Raw genomic sequence first — 27,102 nt, forward strand, 5'->3', positions numbered from 1 at the left:
TCTGTTCCTCTCAGTTAAAAGTGTTTGAGAACTATCTCAGGGAGCAAGGCCAACTCAAAACCAATCCACACTTAACCTCTTGTGTTTTCTTTCGACTATGCACGCAACACCAGTTTTGACACTGCCAAAATGAGATTGTGATTTATTAGCTTCAGAGGTGTTTGTTTTACTTATTCATACATTGGATTTAAAGAATGTGTTGAAGTCAACACATTGTTAGTTGATTTTCTAACTCTTGCTCTTGCTTCCCGACCTTTTTCCAGTTTTCATTTGTCCCGGGACTCTGAAAGCAGTCGGGGATCCAGCCTTTGTCTTTGAGGCTGAACAGCAATCCGGAGCCTGGTGCAAAGACCCCCTGCAGGCCGGGGACAAGATCTACTTCATGCCGTGGACTCCGTATCGCACTGACACGCTCATCGAGTACGCCTCACTCGATGACTTACGGAGCGGTCGACAGATGACTACCTACAAGCTTCCACACCGTGTGGATGGAACTGGATTCGTGGCCTACGACGGAGCTATTTTCTTCAACAAGGAACGCACGCGAAACATTGTCAAATTTGACCTAAGGACAAGGATAAAGAGCGGGGAGGCCATTGTTGCCAATGCTAACTACCACGACACCTCGCCGTATCGCTGGGGGGGCAAAACTGACATTGACTTGGCGGTGGATGAGCGAGGACTGTGGGTCATCTACGCCACCGAGCAGAACAACGGCCGCATCGTTCTCAGCCAACTCAATCCGTATACTCTACGTTTCGAAGCCACGTGGGAAACCGCCTACGACAAGCGCTCGGCCTCCAACGCCTTCATGGTATGTGGCGTGCTGCACGTGGTTCGGTCCACGTACGAGGAGAACGAAAGCGAGGCCAGTAAGAGCCAAATCGACTACGTGTACAACACCAAACTTGGCCAGGGGGAGCACACTGACATCCTCTTTCCCAACCAGTATCAGTACATAGCTGCTGTGGATTACAACCCGAGGGATAACCAGCTATACGTGTGGAATAATTTTTACATTCTGCGGTACAATCTTGAATTCGGGCCGCCTGATCCAGCCGAAGGTAAGAGTCATTATGGTCTTTCTGTTTGGTTTTATAGAGCAGTGTGTTTTTTAAAGCATGCACCTAATACGCCTGGAGTGCGGGATGTTACGGATGACTGAATTTTCATTTCGAGTAGTGATACAGCTGTGAGATTGAAGCGAGCTTTTCTTCCTCAGTCACCTAGAGAGAGTCCACCTCTAAACAAAAATGCCAGGCTCAGGCGCCAGAGATGATTTACATTACTGTTATGTGTGATTGCCGCGATGACTGCCTGTGAAGGTTGATTATCATAGTGAGCCCCTCAACGGCTCTCTCTAAAAAGACTCATCAGGCGGCTGCTCTTGCAGTCCTATTCCCATCTATTATGGCCATAACCCTATTAACCTCACCCCTGAGCTCAGACCACCAACGGCAGGAAGAAAAGCGCCATTGCCGTGTTTGCCAAATGCACAGCATACGTAAAAAGCCTAGAGGTGACAATACTTATAGAAATTGTCGCCATAGCTTCTTATCAGATACAATTTGCCAAGACATTTGCGATGTCCACACATTTTGCACATTTTGAAAGCATCATTGGCTGCGACAAGGGTTCGAAGAATGAATCCCATCTACATCCGTAACCCTATTAACCTCACCCCTTGGCAAATGCTCGGCATATACAAGAATCACAGATATGACACTACTCGTTTCAACTTACTGCTGTTGCTACCTGATCAGTTTCTTTCAGAATACAATTTGCAATAAATTTAGACCAACTCAACCTCATTTGGCAAGCGTAAAGGGAAATGTATAGCTTTTGCATGGCAAGGCACATGTATCATTGCCTGCGACAAGGCTCGAGAAATGACTCGCCACAGAAGGAGAGATCAATCATCAAGGGCCATTAGCTAGACAGGCCGGATTTGAAATTCATCTCTTAGGAGCTGAGTGGCACCAGATGTGTCACTAGACAGCTCTCTTCTATCAGCGGGAGGAGAATAAGTGTAATTATCCACACCTACCTCTTTGAACAAAAAAGCGTTTGCGCCGGTGCCTGTCGTCCTTTAGCAGCGGTGACCCCTTTTCACCATGGTCCTGTTTGTTTCTGTCTGCTTTTGTCTGTCCTCCGCCAGTGTGCTCGCAGAGGTCGAGCCTTGAATTTCCCCCTGCTGAGCCACAATTAAGTCGATGTAGACAGCAGAATTTTAATTGGCCCGCCATGCATGAGGGGGAATGCATGCATTGAGCCCATTTTTGCTCTGGCGCTCACATGTATGTAAATGTGATTAACAACTGAATTATCATAATTGCCATCCGTGGGTGATCACGGCAGTGTAGCGACTCAGGATTGTGGCTCACTGCCAACGAAGCTTAAATATTCATCTTTTCTGACACCTTCCGCGATTTTGTTGAATGTTAGCAGCAGGTTTTTCCAGTTATGGTCTTTCTTAGTCGGGCACAGTTAGAAAACCAGAGGACATCTGGTCTGTTTTATGATGAAAACATCATTATTAGAGTTTCGTAATCGGAGCAACGCAGCCGTGTGCTGAACGTACACAACACGCTCGTTTGTCAGCATTCAGTGGCAGTTAATTTCCTAATGCATCTTAAATAGCTTTAAATGCTTCGATATAACGCAATAATTTTTTATTTCGGCTCTCGATATAGACCGCAATAAAATAACTGCTTCGAAAAAGAGAATCTAATGGCACTGAAATAATGTCTCTTTTGTCGAAACAGAGACGCGTCTGAGCGCATAGATAAAATTAATTGCGTCCATTAAGATTCACCAGGCTCGCGGTAAAGTCCCTAAGCAATACCTGCCCGTGAAGCATCTGTAGAATTTACACGAACCGAAACTCGAACGAGATGCATCAATGGGAGCGATTAAATCTCATTACCGGACTTTATGAGCTACCTATTAAGCCTGACTGCGAGTTGTACTTTGCGTAATTACATGTAAGGGCAATTTCCAGCCTTTAAAAAGTGTACCAGAGACACGGTTGTACCACTCACACCTAGAAGAAATGCGTTAATCCAGGAACAGTGTGCGTTTACAGCTGGCGGCATTATAATGCTTTTGTGCTGTTCCCTTAATTCCTTGAGGGGAAAAACCGACATAAAACTCATCTGAGTTATAAGGGGAATTTGTGTGCATTGAAAAGCATGCAACTCATGTAGGCCGTTGTATGGAAAATGGGCTTGAATAGTGCTTAGTGCGTAAAGTCCTCTATTCTGGTTCATTCACAAGTTGGAGAGCGAGCCAACGTAGACAGACAAGATTTTGGTTCTTTTCAAAGGGAAGACATTAAATGCTCTCAGCTTATGCTGCATAAATGGTGTTTCTTGAATAAGTGCATTGATGTATTGGAGATATAATAATCTTGTTAGCGTTAAATCCTCTTTATAGTGTGTTTCAGTTCAGACCGTGTCTTCATTTGGGAAGAGCTTAGTGTTGTGTGCTTGTGATATAGTAGAGACAATATTTTTGTACAATTTAACCATTTGCATTGACATTCATTCATTTGGCAATGACACAACATTTAATGTTTCGCAATAGGCTGTTTATGCATAAATATACTGTAGACTTTAGTGTATGGGTGCTGCACTGTGAAATGCATGCAACAGCTGAGTTATGTGACGTTTTAAACAAATGAACTTTTAATTTGTTTAACTTTTCCTAACTTTGTTATATTGCTAGACACTTCCACCTCACAATGCCAACAGATGCTGTTGTTAACGGCGCTTGAAATTGCCAACTCTTATTGAAAATTAATGACCTCTGGTTACTTTGTTGCTTCAAATTGCTACACTCCTTGGAGACAGTGCCATTTTGAGTACATTGTTTAATGCAGTCATAAATTACAAATTTATAACCGTAAATGCAATGCAAATAAATGTGTTTGACAAACTGATCAACCACATTAGTTTAAATGAGCTTCATTTAGATCAAAGGGGGGCATTCCTGGTCCTGGATGGCCGCTGTCCTGCAAAGTTTAGCTTCAACCCTAATCAAACACAAACACAAATGTCATTTCCAAATCATCCTGCAGCCTTTGATTAGATTTTTCAGGTGTGTTTGGTTAGGATTGAAGCTAAACTTTGCAGGACAGTGGCCCTCCAGGACCAGGAATGCCCATACCAGATTTAGATATACTTTTGGGATTTTTGCAATAATGGGATGAATCTGGTCAATACAGCATTCCAGCATAAAATTAGTTCGATTCCTGATGGTAGCAGAATGATTGCATGCGTAAAATAGTATTGTCAACAGCATTTCAAATCATAGACGGAAATGGTATCAATACGTTATTGTACTGGGGATACAGTAGGTAGGATAAAGCCAAAAGGAATCAAATGCATTTTTTTTAAATCTCCTTGATGGCTCATTCTTCAAAGGGAAGGTACTAAGAAGCAGTAATAAAACGCATACCTAAACCCTGACACTTATATTGACGCTTAAAAGGCATTGTCAGGGATGCACAAAGCCCGGCGAGTCTTTGTTCAACAAGGTATAAAGACAGAGAATCAGAAGAGGCAATAATTGCAAGGAACTTTTCGAGGTAAAGCAAGGCACGAGGGAGAAAATTAATTTTTCCACCGAACCGCCATTGATCTGAGCGTTAAAGATGACATGCCGTAAAAGCGTAAAATTAATGACTCTCGCAGGTGTGGAGAGGCTTCAGCTAGCACAGAAAATGAGGTTTTTGATTTATTTCAGTTGAATGCATGAAGTCAGGTTGAAAATAAGAGGAAAATGCTTTGATAAATTCATAATGCCCATTGTGGTGCTTATCAGGCATTTATTTGAAGCTATTAAGGCCTTGATATACAGCATACAGGGGGCAAAATGGAGCTGAGCGATGGTATATTGTTTTCAAACAGTCTTAACGCCCATTTGATGCTGAATATCAAACTTTATTAAGAAAAAATACTTAAGCCCTTTTGACATGGAGATTAGGGAAAGCGAATCCTGGATTTGTCCGGGATAGGGATGCATAAAGATTAATCGCGATTAATCTATAGCAGAATAAAAGTTTTTGTTTACATCATCATATATGTGTGTGAACTGTGTATAATAACTTTGTATAGATAAATGCGCACACATGCATGTATATATTTAAGAATTTTGCATGTGTGCACATTTGTGTATTTATGTATAATTTATATTATATATAAATATAAATACTTAATATATAAATATATTTTTTTCTTAAAATTATACATGCATTTTTCCATATTTATATATACATAATTATTATATACAATTTAATTTACATACATATATGATGTAAACAAAAACTTTTATTCTGCTATAGATTAATCGCGATTAATCGTTATGAATCCCTAGTCCGGGACCATTCAATATTTTTGGTTTATTCACACTGACAATGATTTTCCGTAATCTGTGCGTGCATTAACACACATACCATAAAGATCCCGTAAAACATGTGATGTATTCAAAATCCTGCACTTTTTTCCCAAATCATCTTAAGGTTGCTAATTATAATTTATTTGTCTCTCGAGAAACCACGTGCGTGTATTTTTGCTTATAACAAGATCATAAGGAGTGCGTGATAAGCAGTTCTGTCATGCTGGTGAATGATCATACTGTAGCTTTAGTGTGGATAGTGGCGAGCTCCCTTATCTCTGCTTCAGTCCAATTTGCCGTCATTTTTTTGTCGTGAATGTTGATCTGCGTTTAAATCTCAGTGTCAAAGAGCTGAACCATAGCTTCTTGTTGCAATAACACGCGCGTCCCCACTATAGCACAATCCATAAGGCATCGTTTCTGCCTCTTGTTCACGCAGAAAGCTTTTTCGGCAATGTTACTAGGTACACTTTATGGGAGCGTCCCAGAACTTTCAAAAAAGTGCTCAAGTGTCAAGTGAAATTGTCTGGAACCAAAGTGCTGTGTGAAAGGGGTTTTAGTCTAAATCCTGGTTGTTGACGCTCACCTTTGTTGCAATTTCTTTTTCAGGGATTAAATGCCTTTTTCAAATATTTATTTCGATAATAGTGTTGCAGAAGTGTGTTCATGTTTGCTGCTCGTATCTTGTTGTTGTTTTGGATGTTGCTTGTGTCTGACGCTGTTGAATACAGTAAACCAGAAAAAAGATTCCCATGTCAAAGAAGGCGGGGCCACAGGACACACCCACCTATTATGCAGTGGCTAAGGACCAAAGGGAGATTGAAGGTGTTTACACACCAGTTTGCTTTGTTGAACTGTTTCAAACTACTCTTTTTTTGGCTTTGTTTGAAAAAAAAAAACTATTTTCTACTTCTATCTTTGATTTCACTTCAAATTTATTGGCGCCTTAAAACTTCTGTAATGTGACAATCTTGAGTAAAACAGGGAAATGCGCTAGGGATGCACCGAACTGAAAATTCTTGGCCGGAACCGAAAAAGAGGAAACCAAGGCCGAAAACCGAAACACTGAAAGAAATTATTATGCTAATTATTAGTACCATTGCATTTATGGCTATCACTGTGTACTAACTTTATTAGGGGTGTGACGGTTCGAATCACATTACAGTTTTTTAGGCACGGATTGGAAGACATAAACTTAATGTTTTTATTAGAAAAATAATACTGTGGAGGTAATTTTGTTTATATGTGCCCTGTCAAAAACAGAAAGATTTTATGTTCACTTGTTTTTTGAAACGCGTCTCTCATATGCACTACTGAGTGCCCTTAAATGCGCGCGCACACAGAGACCGAGGACGAATTCGGTGGCTGAATATTTCGGTGGCCGAATATCCAGTGCATCCCTAAAATGCGCCATTCCATACCAATATAAAGATTAGACATGAATATGATTTAACTCTTAAACTTTTGCGAAATACAGGTTGATATAAATCAGTACAAGCTTCAAAGCCTAACATCTGATTGGCTGACAGATATTGTACATCAACGGTGCATTCGGGTGTAAGCGTAACGCTTCCCATTTAATTTTAATGGGTGACGTCATGCGTTGCCGAACTGAATTCAGTGTTTCCGCTATATACATTCTACCGTGGCGGCCCGCCACGCCTAAAACATTCCCGCCACGCCTGCAGTTGTGGATAGAAGGGATACTGCAAACGACATCTTGCCGTATGAGCACTGTTTTATCATAATCCTTCACCCAAACCCAACTCTAAACACAAAATCTCACACGATTGTAGGATGTATTTGTATCTCATTTAGCCAGAGCCGCTGTTTTCATCCTAATAATCCTACCTCCAAATCTAATCCTAAACTTTTCGGCATTTGCTGTATCCCTTCTAGACAAAACCCACGGCGGCGGCTCGCAAAATAAAGAGTCCTGCCAGACTGGCTGTCTTTAAAAATAGATAAATTTCTTTCTGGATTCGTGTTGTTCACTCATTTATAAATACATTTTCCACAGCTGGAAAAAATCCTAGAGGAAACACTGGAGTTGTGGATCCGTTGGTGCCGCATCAGTGACGTTGCTCGTGGCAGAAGTTGAACATTTCTCAACTTTTCAAGCGGCAACGCGTTCGTCAGCCAATCAAATTGCCTTATGCAAATAACCTTAGCAAAGCCAGCCAATTACGTTTATGGCATGTGTTGCGGCCACCGTGATTGGCTGTTGGCCACGCTTCAGACAAGCCTTCCGTCAAGCGTTAACGCTTTCACCCTGTGTGACTGTACCGTAAGAGCGTTGACCCAGGATTGTGCAGAACTCCCAACTGTCAATGACATCAGCCGAAAAGAAGAGGTGTTGTTTCACATTTCAAAAACATTTTTATTTCCTTAGAATAACATGCACGGAGGAATCGTGCGCATAACGACCACGATCACTTAAAGTGCATGAGGTCAGTTTAGTTTTTTTGTTGACAGAGTAATTCAAGCGAAGGTTTTGAAGGGCCGCTGTCCTCAGAGAATATCTCACAAGGGTGCTTCTGTGTGTTTTGAGACTCAACACAGGACACATTTTCAGAGAAAGAGAAACATTTGGAGCAAACAGACCCGAGAACAGCTAGCGAGCAGAAAAAGAGAGCATTGTGTCCTGGTGCATTTTCACCCGCCCTCTCGCTGTTGGCCTGTGTTTTCTCTAACCCCCGCCTCACATACGAAGTGTTTTCCTGGAGGCAGTGTCAATCCCGTAGTTAATAGGCCGCGTTTCGCCTCTCTGCGCTCTTTAAAGCGCATACGTGAGACTTTCTAAATAGAGTCCCTGGCACCGATCCGTCAGGTTTTTATCTGCCTCTGGCTCTTTTAGCGGAGTCTCGGCGACACACCAGTCAATCTAGTAATGCTGCCATTTGGTAATGGAGCGTTTGACACCTGTTAGTCAGCGGTGATTAGTGGAAATGTAATGCCCATGTGTTTAGTGTGGTCTAAAGCCTTAAATCTCAAGACATTCTGTGAAACAGGTGTTTCTTTTCACACTTCCACAGGACAGAAGTAAATAGATCAAGTCCCTTGTGTTTCAGCTGAGCTTTAACACCGCTGCTGTTAGAGATGGCGTGTTTTGCTGCGGTTTGTTTAGAAATGTGTTTAATTATTTTTATTCTGATTGTACAAGTAAAAAGAGGATTAGTTTAATGTGTTTAATTAGTGGTGTTTGCTAAGGCAAGCATAAGGAACGCTACTACTATAACCCATACTTAGGGATTTTGTTCATTCATTCTCATACCATATACTCCTGTAACACTTTTACTCATATATTTAAAGATATTTTAAAGCAGGGGTTTTCAAACTCGGGAGTTTCCCAGAAGGTCCTAAAGGGGTCCACAGAACATTTTCTGAGAAAAAAGATTAAAAAAAAGAGTACAAATCTACTTTAAATTCAATTATATGGAAACAATGGGATTTCCTTATAATAGCAAAATTACTTAAATTAAAAGTAAAATAAGTTAAATAAAAGTTTAAAGGTGCAGTGTGTAAATTTTAGCGGCATCTAGTGGTGAGGTTGCGAATTGCAACCAACGGCTCAGTCCACGGCTCACTACTCACATTTGAAACGAATACAGATGCAACTGTAGCCGTCACAGGACAAACATGTCATAATCGTAGGCACGTGGTTAACAAAGTTTGTCTGTTAGGGCGCACTCACATTATCCAAACCAAACCATGCCCCAGCGCGATTGTCACCCCTCCCTACTCCCCCGGGTGCACGCACTCACACTGTAGTTCTTATCGATCCGAGTCCAGGTGCGCTTTCGTCATTAAGATGCGATTGTTTTGAAAAAGCAGGAAGTAAAGCGCTCTCTTAACACTGGAACTGTAATGATAAATCTGTGTTTTTTATTCGTAGTCGTTTGGTGCGCGATTACAGACAGCCCTCTCACATGTCATCATATTGCTTAGTTGATCTGTCACGTGTGCAGCTCGGACATTCACGTAACCCCGCTGCTTGCAGCAAAAGGTTTTTACGGAGGCAGATGAAGGTGAGTGGTCGCGCAACTGACGTCTTCACCTTTTGAGCCCAAGTGAACCGCGCTCCGGCCCACCTCTGCAACCCGGCCGCGACGCGATTAACCAATCCGCGCCCGTGCACGTAACATAGCGATCACACTAGTCAAACAAACCAGGCTTTGGGGGTCAAACGCGCCCGAGCGCGGTTTGGTTTGTATAGTGTGAGTGCGCCCTTAAGGGCTTCTGTAGAAACATGGCGGCACAGAATGGCGACTTGCATGAAAGGGGACCCTCGGTGTATATTGATTAAATTTCTCATTGTAAGGTAATAAAAACAATACAGTTCATAATGTAAGGTCTTTATACACCACAGATAATATATTTATGTAAATTACATTGCATTTTGTCAAGAGATCCTTTTAGAAGTTACACACTGCACCTTTAAATGTTCTTATATTTAAAAAAAATCATAAAGTTTGAAAACCCCTGTTTTAAAGAATTGCATTTTTCATATAATCAAAGTCAAGTATGATTCTGTGTTTCATGCACAGCATGTACCACGGGTCTTTGATCTGTCCTTATCAATCTAAAATCATTACAAGTCTGAGTCGTTTACAACGTGCATTTAAAAAAGCAGCATTTGTCAAACACAATCATTCAAAATATTCTTTATTATCATGAAACTGGCTTTTGGATGTGGTGGCATTTCACTGTAATAAAAAAAAAATATTTCATTCAGAAATCACGCATCAGCCTCACTCTTAAATGAATACTTTACTCAACCCTATGTCATCCATGATTTTTATGTCATTTCTTTGTTCAGTTGAAAATAAATACTTTTTTTGCGAAAAAACATTCCAGGAGTTTTTTCCTTATAATGGACTTCAACTGTTTACAGTTTTAATGCAGCTTCAAAGGAGCTCTAAACGATCCCAACCTAGGCATAAGATTCTTATCTAGCGAAATGATAGTCATTTTTGGCAAAAAATTTGTACTTTTAAACCACAACTTCTCGTCTTGCACTAGCCGTGTAAGGCGGCATTGCGACCTTACATATTACGTTTTCACATTAAAAGGTCACGCGTTACATATGTGAAATGCAAACTTGCGGACAATTAACTGACACATTTATTAAGGGCGATTTATAGTCGTGCGTAGGTCCTACGCCGATCCGTAGCCTGTGCGTAGCTCTGCGTAGCCTGACGCGCACCTCACAAATTTTCTAACACCGCGTCGGCTCTACGCGGATCGCAAGCGCTGTGATTGGTCCACCAGAACCCCTCCCGTCAGGTAAAAAACTGCGTCATAGGTATTTCCGTTTGAGACGGTGAAAACAAAGATGAGCCAAGTTGAGGAGTGATTTAACTCAAACTGCAACATAAGTCGCTGTTTATTTACTTCCATCATTGCTGGTCTTCTCAAATTATACACAACAAGTTGCTGTTTCTTCTTCGTTTGTGGGTTAACTTGCTTAGCTTCTTCTTCTGTGACGACTTCTGCTGCTACTGTGGTTACACGCGTGATTACTGCCAACCAGCGGTTTCGCGTGTGTTTGCACGTCGACGCAGACGGCGAGGCAAAAGTATAAATGAAAACCGACACGAACCTACGCCGTCGCGGCTACGCCGTAGGACCTACGCACGACTATAAATTGCCCTTTAGTATCATTTCACATACAATGTTGGAATGGTTTACACTTGTAAACATGCAAGTTTCGGAAGTTTTGCATACTTCATGTGTGACCTTTCTACGTGATTACGTAATACGTAAGGTAATGCTTGGTGCATCACACGGCTAGTGCAATATGAGAAGTTGTAGTTATTTATTTATTTATTTTTTCCGAAAATGATGATGGTTTTGCTAGATAAGACCATTATGCCTCGTTTGAAGCTGCAATGAAACTGCAAACCATTGAGAAAAATCTTAAATGGTGTCCTGAACAAAGAAAGACATAAACATCTTGGAGTAAATTATTAGATTTTTCATGAAAGTGGAATATTCCTTTAAGAGGAAAACAACTTTGCAATAATACCATTTTAATCGTCCATGCAGTATTGCAAAAAAGCACTGTATAAATAAATGTGAATTAAATTAAATATTTGTTCATAGCAATAAATCTGTTTTGTTTTGATACAATTAATTAACTGCTTTGGCCATCACATTTGTGATTTTTTTTAAACCAGCCAGTTGACGTGTTGGATAAGTGGTTTTCACTGGCACATACAGCTAGTCAAATTGGCTTTTTAAAGTCCCTATAAAGCCAATCTTGAAAATTATTTCTAAACACATTATAAATGTTGGAAATGTATTGCTGAAACACCACAAAAACTTTAATATACAAATTGCAAAGTTGTTTTTTTCAATTTCTGAGTTCAGCATTTTTAAGACGGGCCTAAAATTGTGGCTCGATGACGCACTGGAGCCACCGAGCATGGCCCCGTCCCAAACACAGTTGCGAGCATCCATTCAGGTTGAAGCTGTATTTGAAAGTCAAGAGAGGCGGCAACATTGCCGCGAGTGGGTGTGCTTTTTTCAACGGACAACCCCAAACGTTTGAGAGCAGAAAATGCAGCCTATTTTTACAAGATTTGGATAACTTATTTTATTTACTAAGCATTTTTCCATCATTTAATTTTGGTTGAGTGATTCATAACACATTTTTCTGTGGTGTGACTGAGAACACATTTAATATCTGACTTTACAGGGACATTGTGTGTTTATTCATGTCACAGACACCCCAAAAATCACATAAGTGCAGGAACATACAATACCGATCAAATGTTTTACGACTGAAATGGTGTATGTGATGTTTGAAATTACTTTTGGAGGCAAAAACCATATTAAACTCTTTTACTAGAAAAAAATGACTTGGATTAAAAAATGAAGAAAAAGCAGCAATAAGACCCCAGAATAGACGTGAACTCCTTCAATACTGCTTGAAAAACATCTCAAGGTTAGACATGAAGATGCTTTTTGATAAAATGATAAGAGCACATGTCTGAAAACTCTAGACAAAGAGTAAAGATTACATACCAAATAGTTTAGATTTATTTAAGTTGCTTTATACATAGTTACTTTAGTTATATTTGCACTATTCTATAGTTTTGAATAAAGAAAGTTTAAGTGAATAAAAAAGTGTAAGTGAATAAGTGTTTCTAAAACAAAAAAAGTGTAAGTGAATAAGTGTTTCTAAAACAAAAAAGTCTAAGTGAATAAGTGTTTCTAAAACATCTGAAAGGTTGCATTTAAATTTATGGCTATTGTCCCTGACACTTTTCTCATGCAAAGTAAGGGTGGGCGATAAACCGGTATGAAAGTGATTACCAATATTATGTTGCTTCATGATATGAATTTTGCAATCCCGTTGATACTGCATTCATCAGGTTCCCGCGGCATCTTAAAAAGACAAAAAATCTTTAAGTTAAATTTAAGGCCTTAAAAAGTCTTAAAAACTTTTTTCATTGTAGTAGGTCTTCAATTTACGGAGGCCCTAAGGGGACATAGATCAAAAATTAAATAAAGTTTAGTTTCGCGTGTGCATGTGAAACTTTCGCGTGCGCATGTGAAACTTTCACGTGCCCACATGAAACTTTCGCTTTCACGTGCGCACACGATAGTTTCACGCACGCATGCGATAGTTTCATGTAAACACAAAACTAAACTTTCAATTTTTTTACGCACTAAACAGTGGTGGAGGCAGAAATAGGCCTCTTAAAAATCTGGACACAAAAAGAAAAGCTCCAATTGCAATTCAATCTAGTTTTTAATCATTATTTTATTTTTTTTAAAGTCATTGTGTTCTGAGGGATTAAAGGGTTAATAAACGTCATTGTTTCTTGTTAACGGTGATTTTGTTAAGGTTTGAACACAAGAGTGTAGTTGTAGTGGATCTTCTGCTCTGGACTGAAGTTTTGGGAAGGTGTAGGTTTTCTCGGATGACCTGATAGAGTACTCATCTATCTCAATCGCACATCGATTACTGCTGCAGATGTCAGGGAAATTGACTCTCAGTCAACAACAGCAAGAGATATTCAGTCATTTAATCAATAGTTGCAGCTGAAAACTCACTGATGAGTTTTCCCTTGAGAATTGTTAGGATCTGCGTCGACTACAAAATGACAGTCTATGCAAGATTTCAAAAGAAACTATTGAGTTTGAAGTGTTGAATGTGTATGGACAAATATAGTCAGTGGGAGAAGACAAATAGAAAATTTTTAATCTCAGTTGTTATGCTGGCCTAGAGTCATGTTTTCATCCACACCAGGGGTTCCCGAAGACGTTCAAAGTAATAAATCGATGGCTCACCAAGCACTTTCATAACTATTTTATGATTTAACTCTTAAGAGTTCTTTGTTGCAATTCACAAGATTAGTTTTAATGAATCAAAAGAAGCAAGCATGTGGGCTTCGTGGTTAAGTTTACAATTAATATCTGTTTTAAAACATAATTAATGTTGTTACATGTGATACTGTAACATTGTCTACACTGGAAGTGAGCTCTTTAATGCAACAAATCTCTCCAATTATAGTAAATTGGAATTAATAAATCGAATAAAAATATTATATAAATTAAATACAACAAAGAAATGTCTGTACAACAACATTTAAATTTGATTTTTTTTGAACATTTTTAAAAATTTCAAAAATATGCACCGAAATTTTGAAAGTAAATTTAAACTAAATATATGAAAATAAATGGCACTTCGCTTCTCATATTTCCTTATCACAACACTACACAGCAAAGAGAAATAAAAGAAGTGACAAGTTGGATTTACAGTACTTAAAAAATGACTTCAATTGGTAATACCTAAACAATTTACATTTTTTAACTTAAATATTCTCACTTTAAGTACAAATGTAATTTTTTTGATGTTCACAATTAAACTTAAATAAAGTTGAAATAAAAATATTTGAAGTGCTACCAATTGAAGAATTTTTTAAGTAGTTAGAACTAAAAGTAACTAATATTTTTATTTTCATCCAAAGTTTCTTCAAAAAAAAAAAAAAAAAAAAAGTAGATACAACTTTTACTTTTTACAGTGTAACTAAATAAAGTTAAATATTTTTTTATATTTATCCAATTTTCATCCAAGTTTTTTTTTTAAGTTTGATTATTTATTGCTTTGTTATTGTTTGGAGTCCAACTCGGACTCATTAAATTAATGCAACTAAAGAGGCTTAAATTAATACAATTTCATAATAATTTTTTTTTTTAAATGTTTGGCCTTGTGCATCCAGAATTTTTGGTAGCGCTTTCAGCACAGAATTTTTATTTTGGTGCATCACTATGCGAAACATTTATTTGCACCAACATAAAAGTCGATCTCATACATATTGATGGCATTGCAATCCAATATAAAATCAATAAAGTTCATTATTTATTAGTGTATCCTATGACTTACAGTCATTTTGTCGGCCCGATTGCTTCTGTAGACCTTAAGAATTAAAAAGATTTTCTATCTGGACTTTATAAAAAGATGGAAATGTAAGACTAAACCCACAGCTGATCAAGGCCAGACACTATCTGGAGACCTTTTACAAATCTGCAGAATTCTGTATGGTAAATAATTTGAGCTTGCAATTTGATTTGTAATTGCATTATCAAACTTGCCAACATATTCAATAAATGCAAGCAAGGCATATGTAGAAACTCAAATATGAATAAGTTGCATTTGATAATTGTTTAAGCTGAGGGCGGCAGTGTTGCCAAGATCGTGGTTTCCTTGCACAACTGGGCTATTTTGGAAATGCAGTTGTTAGAAGAATTATGAAGCTGCGGGTTGCATTATTTCAGGGTACTTTTATAACGTGCGGCGTCCTCCAAAAAAATTGTTTTTAAATTTATCCATTTCCTAAAATATATATTTATACAAATCGTTAAATGCAATTGGAGACGGGAAGAATTGGGATAGTTTTTCTTTTGTGTGGATTATGAGAGTTTTCATTGGCCTGGAAATTTAACTTGGGGCTGGCAACCCTGGAGGGAGCAGACTCTGTGTGGGGAACTTTTACAGGAGATGTCTTAACAGCAGATTGCTAATGTTCAAGCACCAAACAAAGAGCAATCACATATAGCAGCGACACGTATTGCCTCGTATTGACTTTTATTAGCCTATAAACATTTTGTGGATCTTTACTTTCATTTTGATACCTCACAATTTTGAAAGACAGCAAACTGCACTTGGAGATGTTCGAGGTTTCAAAGGAAAAGTATCTCTAATGTGGTACTTCCAGACTGCGCACACACATGCTGATCCTACATTATTATTTTGTTGTGACACAACCAGCGTGTAATAAACCGCCTCCAAACGGCCATCAGAGGACTCCAGCTGGAGGAAGCTTTGGATAAACAACGCATTTGCATTTGGCAACTCCTGCATATTGCCTAGCAAAGAAATGTTTTAGGCAAAAAGGAGTAGAAGCATTGTTTCAATTTAAAAACTTTTTGTTTAAATAGATTTTTCTAAGTTTACGTTACATAGCAGTTTTGGACTAAAACTTGTTATTTACTAATTCTACTTGAGGTTTCAGTTGGTATTTGGAGAAGGGATATATGTCATCTAAGAGTTAGATGAGTCACTATTTTAGGATGCCAAATGTATTGTTTGTCCTAACGGTGCATGCTTTAGGTCTGTTATGATTATTTCATTAAATTTGGGTACTGGATTTAAAAATCTTTGATAAAAATGTGGCTGCTATATTGACATTGTGGTCATGGACATGTGACTTGAGGCCACGGAAATCGGCCACAAGAATGGGCTCCATAAACTTGCATAGCATTTGGCATTGCATACAAAATTTTTCTGTTTAAATAAACTCTGTGCAAATAATAGCTGTGCAAAACACTGTAGTCCAGTTGACTCGAAATAAAACACAATATGACTGTAAATGTGCACAATGAGTGAACCAGGCTTTACGCTGACCGCCGTGGTGCCCATAAGGTCCTCGGGTTTACGTCGCTCCCGGGTGCTGCCATTAGATTTGCTTGTTGGTTGCAAAGGGACGGAAAGTGTCTGGTAAATTTCCGTAAACTTTTCATGGGAATTTAACCTTGGGAAATATTGCAAATTGGAAACTTATTGGGAATTTACAAGAATATATTGGAATAATGTGGAAATTTATATAAACTATATCATATACAAACATAAATAAACATATCTTGACTGATTTAATTGTAAGTAGAACTTTTATGAATTATTTAATTGAGTAACAGCATAATAAACATTATTATAGTTATTATAATCATACTAGTTTAGTTGCATTTAGATATTTAATTTACTGATTTAGAAATCAACAGAACTTGCATAAATCTTGTTGTTTTAAACAAAATTATGCGGCAAGATTTTTTTTTATTATTACATTTAATTTCCCTGTTATAGGCAACTTTGCATTTTTTTTAAAATTCCCAGTTTATTCCTGTTTATTCCCATTAATCCCAGCCTTGAAAATTCCCAGAATTTTGTAACCCTAACCAAGATGTTGCATCGGTATGCCCGTGATTGATTTCCAATTCTCATAAACCAATGTTAGTTATGTCTCGGAATCCTTTTGATCATTTGTAGTCTCAGCACTTTCCTCAAAATCCCTTTTTTAAGCAGACCACCTAACATTGCTCTTCACTTTGGACTCATGTTATTCTGAGTGGTCTTGTCTTTTGATAGGCCGCACGTCCTTGCGTTGTGATTTCTCACCGACTCATGAAATGACAGCTAATTGAGGCTCCTTTTCCTTAGAGTGCTTATGGACAATGCTCTGCGATTCCTCATCCCGCCAGCCGGTGAAATTGCCCGGCATAATCAAAAGAAAATTGCAGAGGCATGAGTTAGGAGATGTCAAAATAAAGCGTGGAGGCAGACTTGGCCATTGACAAGCAGTTTACCTCTGTATTTATTTTCTCTCTCGCTCGTCCACCGCAAGCTTTGTGGCTGAAGAGCAACGTTTAGATAGACACGAGATGAATGCAGTTGGCGCTTTAAGATGTTGAGAAGATTTGAAAGGCCTGCAGTTTTTTTTTGTTTTTTTTTTTTGAGAGACTAACAAGGTCAGGACTGGTGGACGATATGCCATTTCGTTACACAAAGCTCTTAATCCCAAGTAAAGTTAATTTTGCCCAATTAAGTTTGTCAATATAAAAAGCATACATGGTTTTATATAGATCATTTTAACAGTTGGCTATAAGTGGTATAACAATAAATTGGCATGGATTGTATGCATCGAAACCACATGTAAAGTATTTATATGAAGTACCTTTTTTGACACTCTCCACATGTTCACGTATCATCCATCTGAACATTTTTGTTTACTGACAATAATGTCTGTCTGTTTGGCAGATTGCAGTGGCATCAGCAGAAATGTAGTGGCAGCGAAAAGACAGATGATGAAAACTTTGTGTCTGAATACAGATAAATCGATTACTATAGCTCTAAACAAATCGAATGTGAGGTATCGGCAAACATAATTTAGTGTACTTCGACTTAGGATGACTGTGATGTCTACATACAATTTTATGTGTACTATACAGCAATATGAAAAGTAGGGATGCACCGATACCGATACTGGTATCGGCCCCGATACCACATTTTCTAAAGTACTCGTTAAAAGTCCCCCGATACCGGGGATCGATACCACGGTCTGAGAAACGTCTATGTTTGAGCGGCGTGTAAGGGGTTAATGCCTCTTGTGTTGTACAAAGAGGCAGAGTTTACAACAAACTGGAAAACTAGTCCCTTGTTTTTTTGTTAAATTATATGACTAAAGCTGTTACCTGTAAATTTAAATCATGTTTTTTATTAAGTACTCTGTATCGGTATCGGCAAGTACTGAAATGCAAGTACTCGTACTCGTACTCGTATTCCAAAAAAGTGGTATCGGTGCATCCCTAATGAAAAGTGTACATATTGACATTTTTTTCCACAAATGTTCATCAATTTGAAAGCTCAAATCTCTTTCCTGTACAAAATTTCAGCTCTAGTTTACATGACCTAAGCCACTACTACGACTTTGCTTATCGTAAACAGGCCTTAAAGATGCTCCTGATACAGTATAGCTGAAACGCTATAGTGAATTGTAAAGAAGTGTGACTAAATGGGAGTGAATGGTCAACAAATAAGCAAGCAAATGACTTGCACTTATTTAATTATGGTGTGTCTGTAACTTGAAAAGACAGCAAATAGTGTGTCACGGTGCCACAAGCAGGACTGTTTGTGCTTTTGTTTAAGCTGTCGTGACAGTGCCGTTGAATTAAAGTTCTCGATGTACGTTTTTTTTTCCTTTTCGAGCCTCTCGTTGGGTATTTCTTCAGATGGGGGACAGTCAGGAAAGATGAGATCGTAAAGAACCGATTTTGCTTGATGCAGAAAGGTTTTAGATTGGTGGTTTGGAAACTGGCCCAGTGTCTGTGTGTTTGTTGATTTATAAGACCTAAATCTGATGATGGGATGTCAGATATCTGATATTGCTTCTATGCCAAGCACATTCGCCAGCGTTAAATTGGCCGTCTGGAAAACAATCCTGATAGTTTCTTCCGCAGGAACGCTCATGAGATCCGAGCCGCCAATACACAACAGCAGTCGCAGTTTTGCACATTTCCCAGAATTCTCAGTGCGTCTTACTGCACCCATATGACATCCTCTTAAACTCAAATTTTGTGAATATTGCAAAAATATGGCATGACTTACTAGACCAAGGATAATTTCACTTTCATAAAGAATCTTTTCTTTTTAATTACTCACCCCCATGTCATCCAAGATGTTTATGTCTTTCTTTGTTCAGTCAAAAAGAAATTACGTTTTTTAAGGAAAACACAGGATTTTTCTCCATATTGTGGACTTTAGTGGACCTCAATGGTTTGCAGTTTTAATGCCGCTTCAAAGGACTCTTAATGATCCCAACCAAGGCATAAAGGTCTTATCTAGTGAAACAATCGTCATTTTCACCAAAAAAAGTAAAAGTAGCTACTTTTTAACCACAACTTCTCGTCTTGCACTAGCCTTGTGATGCGCCAACATGACCTTACATACAACATAATCACGTCGAAAGGTCATGCATGATGTACAAGTGTGGAGAAAGAGGGCCGTACTGATGTTGTTGTACGTGGATGATACCAATTAATGTCTTTGTGTCAGTTTATTGTTCAAAATGGTTCACAAATGTGTGCTTCATGTTACGCGTGACCTTACGACGTGATTGCGCAATACCCAAGGTTGCGCTGGCGCATCACACGGCTATTGCAAAACGAGATAACTTCTCACACTTGCGGACCATTTAATAGTACTTTTTTGTTGTTGTGAAAATGTCGATTGTTTTGCTAGATAAAAGAGTGCTAGATTATGCCTCGGTTGGGATTGTTTAGAGCCTTTGAAGCTGCATTGAAACTGTAAACTGTTGAGGTCCAATAAAGTCCACTATATGGAGAAAAATCCTGGAATGTTTTCCTCAAAAAAACTTAATTTCTTCTCGACTGAACAAAGCAAAACATCTTGGATGACATGGGGGTGAGTAAATTATCAGTTTTTTAATGAAAGTGGAGTAATCCTTTAAAGGGATAGTTCGGCCAAAAACGATATTAAACCCATGATTTACTCACCCCCTTACCCTCAGAAGACCTTTGTTTATCATCCTGGAGCCGTTTGGATTTAATTTGTGAAGGATGGACACACTTTTTTTGGACTTGAAGGTCGTGGACCCCGTAACTTTACATTTAATCAACTGAAAGATCTAAAACATTTTCTAAAATATCCGAAAATGTGTTTGTCTGAAAAATGATGGACATATGCAACTCGGACAGCTTGGGGGTGAGTAAATCATGGGTTTAATATCATTTTTGGCCGAACTATCCCTTTAACGGTGGGTTGCACCAACAAGGATTAGCACTAAATCTGGTTTAAATCAAAGCTTATTTAATAATTCTGTTGCACCAAACTCTAAACCAGGTTTAAATTTAAACTGTCATTTTGATCTAGGTTTAAATCTTACAGTAAATCTAGATTATCTTTAATCCTGTTGCTCCATTACTTTAAACTCTGTTTTAAATCTCAGTGAGGGATTAACTTTAAACTTGCATATGAGGAGGTGGGTTAGGGTTATTTCCTTTTTGAATGACAACGCGTCTACATTGTTGCTGTTTAATTACACCAGAAAATTCAACATGGCGGACAAACAAATCGCAGATGAAGGGTTTAATACAGTTTAAAGTTTTGTGCGATGCCCTTAAGTGTTTTATTTATTTTTCATATCCATCTTTAGAAGCTCTTGCTTATCATTTATATCTTTTTTTTGTGTATCTCTTTTATTTTAATTGATTGTATTTAACTGCCAATATTTATATTGAACGTCCGTGCCATTTACTGTGCCAAACATCACAATCTCACATTTAAGGTTAGTTAAGGTTAGCGACCACCCAGTAACAAATAAAAACACTTGCAGAAGAAGACTTTAGCAATCTGACTGGAATGTTGTGTCAACCAAACGGCATACTTGGGGCTAGGGATGGGCATGATTAATCGACGATCGATAATTGATCGTTAAGAATTTAGTCGATGACGTTAATTTGTTATTGATTAATCGAATCCTTTTTTTAATCTAATGCAGGTTGCGTTGCCTAGCGTAGCGTGTCTTGAAGCAATTAAATGAACTTCACTGTGTGGCAGCAATTCAACATTTTACCACCAGGGTGCAATATTTGACACCATACTCCGTTATCTGTGACCTTCCGTTTTGATTTCAAAAAAATAATCATGAAGAGGTCATGATTTTTTGGAACAAATGAGGTCTCTGTTTAAGAATGCGGCTCGCAGCTGCAGGTTTCGCTGCTTTAGAGCACCGCATATTCAAGCACATATATGTTCCGTTTGTCTAACTAAATGTAGTTTAACTGTTTGCCACAAGTTGATCTTGTAATAAAGGTCTTATGGAGGAAAACACGCTGTGTTTTTGTATTCAACATTTTTTAATTATAAAAGTTAAATAATTATTTTTTATTATAAAAATATTAATGATTAATCGATAGTCGATCGTTAATTCTCCCGACAATCGACTAAAAAAATTTAATCGAATGCCCATCCCTACTTGGGGCACTGCTCAATTTTTTCTCAGAAATGTCAAAATCTATTTTTTTGTTGTTTATGATTTTGCATTTAAATTTAGGCATTTAGCAGACGCCTTCCAAAGCGATTTACAAAGATTAGGAAACAATAAAAGCGATGTGTCATAGGGAGGCAATAGTACAAAAGGTGCTTATAACAACATGCAAGTGTTCACTATTTCTAAACAATACCTGTTGAGAGAAAAGAACGAGTTTGTTTAGGTCTTGAATATACAACTTCCCGCCCTGTTACAGACTCTTCACAGTATTGTTAGATGCTTACATATATAACAGATCCTGAAGTACCGTTGGGTGGTGTAATTATATTCTTTCTTTTGTTAAAATAAAGGCCCACACAAAGATGAAAAACACACTTACATTTCATGCATAACCACAGGGCTGTATCATCTTAGCATTATAGAAATGCAAGGATTTTCCCAGTTATATTTCATTTGAGTTGCCTCATATATTCTCACAGAAAAAAATGAGTAAAAACCACAATGCAGCCAGACTCTGTCTGACATTTAATCTTGTCGAATTTGACACGACGATTCCTTCATTAACACTGCTGCTACATTACAGTATACTGATGACAATGTCCTTCAGCATTTGATGTTTGTACGCGATGTTAAACGGTGTACCAAAGGCTGTCAGGCAGTTTGGGGTTCGATTAATGTCTGTCGTTTGGGTGTCTTTGGTTTACTCGTATACTCGTGTCGGAGCTGATTCAAGCACTTTATACGCAATACTGGCTGTGAACAGAGGCCTAAAATGTGAAATTTATTCCAAGATATTCATCAGAGTGAAAGGAAAAGTGCTTTAGATGTGAAAAAAAAATTCTCAGTGTATATACCGCCTACCCCTGCCTAAGGGATGAGTGGCAAGACCAAAACCGTCATAATTTTATGTCATTATCACAGTATGTGTCACTGCTTAGTTTTCTGCTGGGAATTCAGCATGAAAATTGTTTACTGTATATAGATAAACCATGCATGTGAAATTGCATATATTTGTATGTTTAAAGGGGACATAAGTGCTATAATTGGGTCCCTAGTGCTTCTATCAACCCAGAAAATGTAAAAAGATCAACCCAGTAACTTAGTTTTAGTAAACCATTTTCTGCAAGCATGCAAATTTGGCTCCCCTTGTGATGTCAAAAGGTGATCTTATAATAATAATACAGTCCCTTAATCTAACCACAGCACTGCCATTAAGTGCAGAGAGAAAGAGAGAAAAAATTATTCACAGCACAATTGAGTTTCAATTTCAACAAACCACCATTATGATGATCAGTGTTTGCATTTTATCAGCTCATTTGTGCTTTAAAGGACACACTAAAAAATGGCACATTTTTGCGTGCGCCTACAAAGTAACAATTTAACATGTTATAATAAATTATCTATGGGGTATTTTGAGATAAAACTTCATATATGTACTCTGTATGTGTATGTACTTCATATATGTACTGTCTTTAATCAAATTTAAAAAGCTGCAAAGTTACTTTTCTCAGCCTGCGCTAATGGACTCGCTCTTACAACTCTCACAGTACCGACCGTCTCCGATGAAGTCAGGTCAACGGTGCTGCCCAGAAGAACCACACCTCCTATCGTGACCACCACAACCATTGCCGCCCACAGACCACCGGTGAACGTCACCACCACTCCCAACCCCAAGCAAGGAAGGGACGCAGCTGCGGACCACCCTGAGTCGGCGGAGCCCACCGCGTTCAGCCTGCCCCCCTCCAGCAAACGCTTCTGCGATGGCACGGAGAGGCGAGGAATATCCTGGCCGCAAACTCACCGAGGGGCAACGGTAGAGCGCCCCTGTCCTAAAGGCACTCGAGGTATGTATTCAGCAAGTATTTGAATTATGTCTATAATCGGAGACAGGAATTTCTTTTCATTAGAGAACAAGCTGACGTTTTTGGCATCATCCCCGTTTCTCTTGATATCAGGCATGTGGCATTTCTTATTTAAATGGCAGCCATATGGTGATGTCGAAATGACGGACATAATCAGTTTTTAAAGAGTGCCAGGGTTTGTGGTCCGTAATAAATGAAAGCCGGTTATCTGATTTTTATTTATTTGCTCAAATTAGAAGCTCAAACAAGGTTTTATATAGAAAACGTCCCGTAGCATTTTGTTTGTTATTACAAATGCCATCGGATGTAGTCCCAATTAACGTAAAGTTTAACAAGAAAGCCCTCAAAATGAAAACACGTTTGATGTTTTAATTACAAAGATAAGGACCACCGCAGTTGTGCTGACCTAAAATTACTGAACATAATTCTTCTGTGTCACTGCCAGGAATCGCTTCCTTTCTTTGCCTGGCTGCTGATGGGACCTGGAATCCCAAGGGTCCAGATCTTAGCAATTGTACGTCCCATTGGGTAACACAGGTGGCGCAGAAGGTAAGTCAGGTTTCCCTTTCACCTCCCTCTATAATTTGCCATATAACACAGCAAGCAAAATCAAACTCAAAATCTTTTTTTTTTGTAAATTCACAGATCCGAAGCGGAGAAAACGCAGCAAACTTGGCCAATGAGCTGGCGCGTCACACTCAGGGTCCCGTGTACGCCGGGGACGTCAGTTCATCCGTTCGATTGATGGAGCAGCTTGTGGACATACTGGACGCACAGCTGCAAGAACTTAAACCTCGCGAGAAAGACTCGGCGGGACGCAGCTTCAACAAGGTACGGTACAGAAGCAACTCGCGGTGAATCTTTATTTGAAATGGATGGTCTGTCTGGCAGATGTTTGTCGAAATGATTTTCAAATTCAGCTATCAGTTAGCAGGTAAAGGTAATTTATACACCAAAATTCTTCCCAAGCCACTCCCCAATGTTGATTTTATTCTCACATGCCAATTTGAGGTTTTCCTGAGGCCGATTGTCCTGGTAATTCCCAAAGCTAATTTATCCAGAATTCCAAAAATCCCCAAAACATATTTTGTCGTTATTAGTCTATTGTTTCCCCTCACATTATTGGAATTTTTGACTCCCATTACGGCATGCTTGCTTGAAATTATCCATTTTTATAAGCCCGCTGGGAATACTCCGTTCTCTACCGCAGCGTCCGTGTTGGAAAGAACCGACGATACGTTCCAGATCACCTCTGTGTTAATAACAGGGTTGGTGTGGCCAAATTCACCAGGTTCTGCAGAAAGCCACATTAAAGGCTAGAAATCGGCAAATGACCCAGTCCTTCCTGGAATGCAACATCCCACCTCGCATGTAATAAATGGTGACAGAGTTAACATTGTAATTCAGCATGATTTTATCATTCAAAAACAAAATTACAGCCCACAAGCACCGCAAACTAATGTGAAAAATGATTTGGACGCTATTTCTCCGTGTCTCAATAGAGCCGTTCTGGAATGAACCTCTTAGTCAGTAAATTTCCTAACATTATACAAATCTGTATCCAGCTCCTGTGGTTTGGGGAGAAAGCAATACTTTGTTTTGACGGCAATCACGGAGTTTGAAACAATCACGTCGTCAGATAGCGCCGTAATCGTGACCGTCAAATACAAGTGACCTCTATTGGCACCCGGTGTTGAGTTTAATGGATTTTCTGGCATCATTTGAATGCACGCTCCAATACGCCCATCTTCGCATTTCCCCGTTCAGCAAACCTCTTATGTAAGATAGATGCACATTCAGAAAGCCTCTCTTAATTGAAACGGGGACTGTTGACGCGCTGCTAATGATATCAGGTCCAGCTATATGATGGTTGATGTAGGCACATTTTTACAGGGACTTGTTTGCTCTCTCTTTCTTTATGTGTGTGTGTGTGTGTGTGCTGTTCTTAATCTTCCGTCTTTGTGTTTTAAACCAATAAAAGCGTCAAAAAAGAGAGAGGACTTGCAGGGCCTATATGAAGGTATAACATGGACACAATCCCAAAATTCCCTTCACCTGCTTAACTGCATGCAGCTTCTCCGTCTATGTGTCTGGCTGGAAGTCCATCTGTATGTTTATCTGCCTTTAGGGGTCCAAGCATTAATTTGTCAGCCCCTAGGAAATGAAATTGGCCTATTGATGGCCATGTTTTATAACGGGGTTGAATATATTTTATAAACCGTGTGCCATTAAAAAGCCCCACTGGGGAGATATTACTTTATTTTGAATAAGATGTCTGTCAAATAAGTCATAGTTTTTTTGCCAGATGTGGGCCAAAATTTGCCATTTGTATATAGTCAGGTGTACCACTGTCAATAATTGTTTGAAGCATGTTTCAATGAAAAATGTAAGCCATGGCATATTTTACTAAAGAAGCTATAATTAACTAAGTGTTATGAAATTTTAGGACTTTGGTAAATATGTCTGGATTCAGATAATGGAGCTACAAAAGTGACTATGGGAACATTTGTGTAATTGACTTGTCCATAATGGATTTCAATGTTGCTGACCAACATCCTCAAAAGCCTTTACATTACAAACCACGCTTAGGTCAGTGTCGAATGCATTCCTAGATCTCAAATAGTCAAGCATGGTACCAGCAGTGCCAACGTCCTTGGATCGATTCTCGGCAAATTCATGAAGTGAAGAAATGCATAAATTGATAGCAATGCAACTTGTTTAAACGTGTGAATGCAAATAAATGTGGTATCAGGGTCTTTTTAAGGACATGGTTTTAAAAAGCCTGAAAAGTTTTATCATATATAGACATACACTAATGTGCAAAAGTCTTATGCTTTGCGCTTGTGGTGAATAACGCGTATTTTTGCAGCTATCGCGCAAGTTTGCGTCTATTTTTTGCATTACCTTTGCATGAATTTTTGTTTGGTGTGTACTCCCTTTTAGGCCACCGTACCACCATTAGATTTGTTGTTTTTGCAATGTTATAATGATCATTTATAATTATTTCTCAGTCTCTTTATTAAAGCAACACTATGTAGTTTCCATGTAAAAATGACTTACAGCTCCCCCATGTGGTTGAAAAGCGCAACAGTGCCTGGTATCAGACACTCTTCTGCAGGCAGGGGGAGGGGCGGGGCTGTGTTTCCTACCCTCCACCGCCACTTTCAGAGTGTGCTTGTAGCAGCTAGGAGGCTGCTCAGGTTGCAGCAACAGTACAATTTGTCCAGTTAAAAGTTGTTCTATCACTGAAATAATTTTAGAGACATTATTTAAAGGTAAAAAAACTACATAGTGTTGCTTTAAAATACAACCAGAAAATACAGGAAATGTGCATGTAGTATTAAAAACAGTATAAAAGTATAAAAGCTGAAATGTTAAGTATTTAGGGTAACCTCCCCTTCCACTTGAGCAATAGCAGGCAGCTGCAGGATCTCTTAAACCTAAATGAAATTATATCTAGGGATGCACCGATACTGGTATCGGGTATCGGCCTCGATACCACATTTTCTAAAGTACTCGTACTTGTAAAAGTCCCCCGATACCTGGAATCGATACCACGGTCTGTGAAATGTCTATGTTTGAGCTGAGTGTAAGGGGTTAATGCTTCTTGTGTTGTCCAAAGAGGCAGAGTTTACAACAAACTGGAAAACTAGTCCTTTGTTTTTTTGTTAAATTATATGACTAAAGCTGTTACCTGTAAATTTAAATCATGTTTTTTTTATTAAGTACTCGGTATCGGCAAGTACTGAAATGCAAATACTCGTACT

At 38.7% G+C, this 27,102-nt stretch overlaps 1 protein-coding gene across 6 annotated transcripts in view; it reads left to right on the top strand.

Moving 5' to 3' along the window:
- Positions 1–27,102, top strand: part of adgrl2b.1 (adhesion G protein-coupled receptor L2b, tandem duplicate 1) — a 144,138-nt gene that overhangs the window by 61,807 nt on the left and 55,229 nt on the right. For 4 of the 6 annotated variants that reach the window (XM_065262394.2, XM_065262395.2, XM_065262389.2 and 1 more), the window contains exons 5-9: positions 264–1,064; positions 23,021–23,317; positions 23,781–23,884; positions 23,981–24,166; positions 25,317–25,355. In XM_065262394.2, coding sequence (XP_065118466.1) covers positions 264–1,064; positions 23,021–23,317; positions 23,781–23,884; positions 23,981–24,166; positions 25,317–25,355 — 1,427 coding nt within the window. The remainder of the gene's footprint in view (positions 1–263; positions 1,065–23,020; positions 23,318–23,780; positions 23,885–23,980; positions 24,167–25,316; positions 25,356–27,102) is intronic. The other 2 variants (XM_065262390.2, XM_065262392.2) reach the window with 1 other exon arrangement.

The sequence above is a fragment of the Paramisgurnus dabryanus genome, chromosome 6, assembly GCF_030506205.2.
Source record: "Paramisgurnus dabryanus chromosome 6, PD_genome_1.1, whole genome shotgun sequence".
Classification (NCBI taxonomy): Eukaryota; Metazoa; Chordata; class Actinopteri; order Cypriniformes; family Cobitidae; genus Paramisgurnus; species Paramisgurnus dabryanus.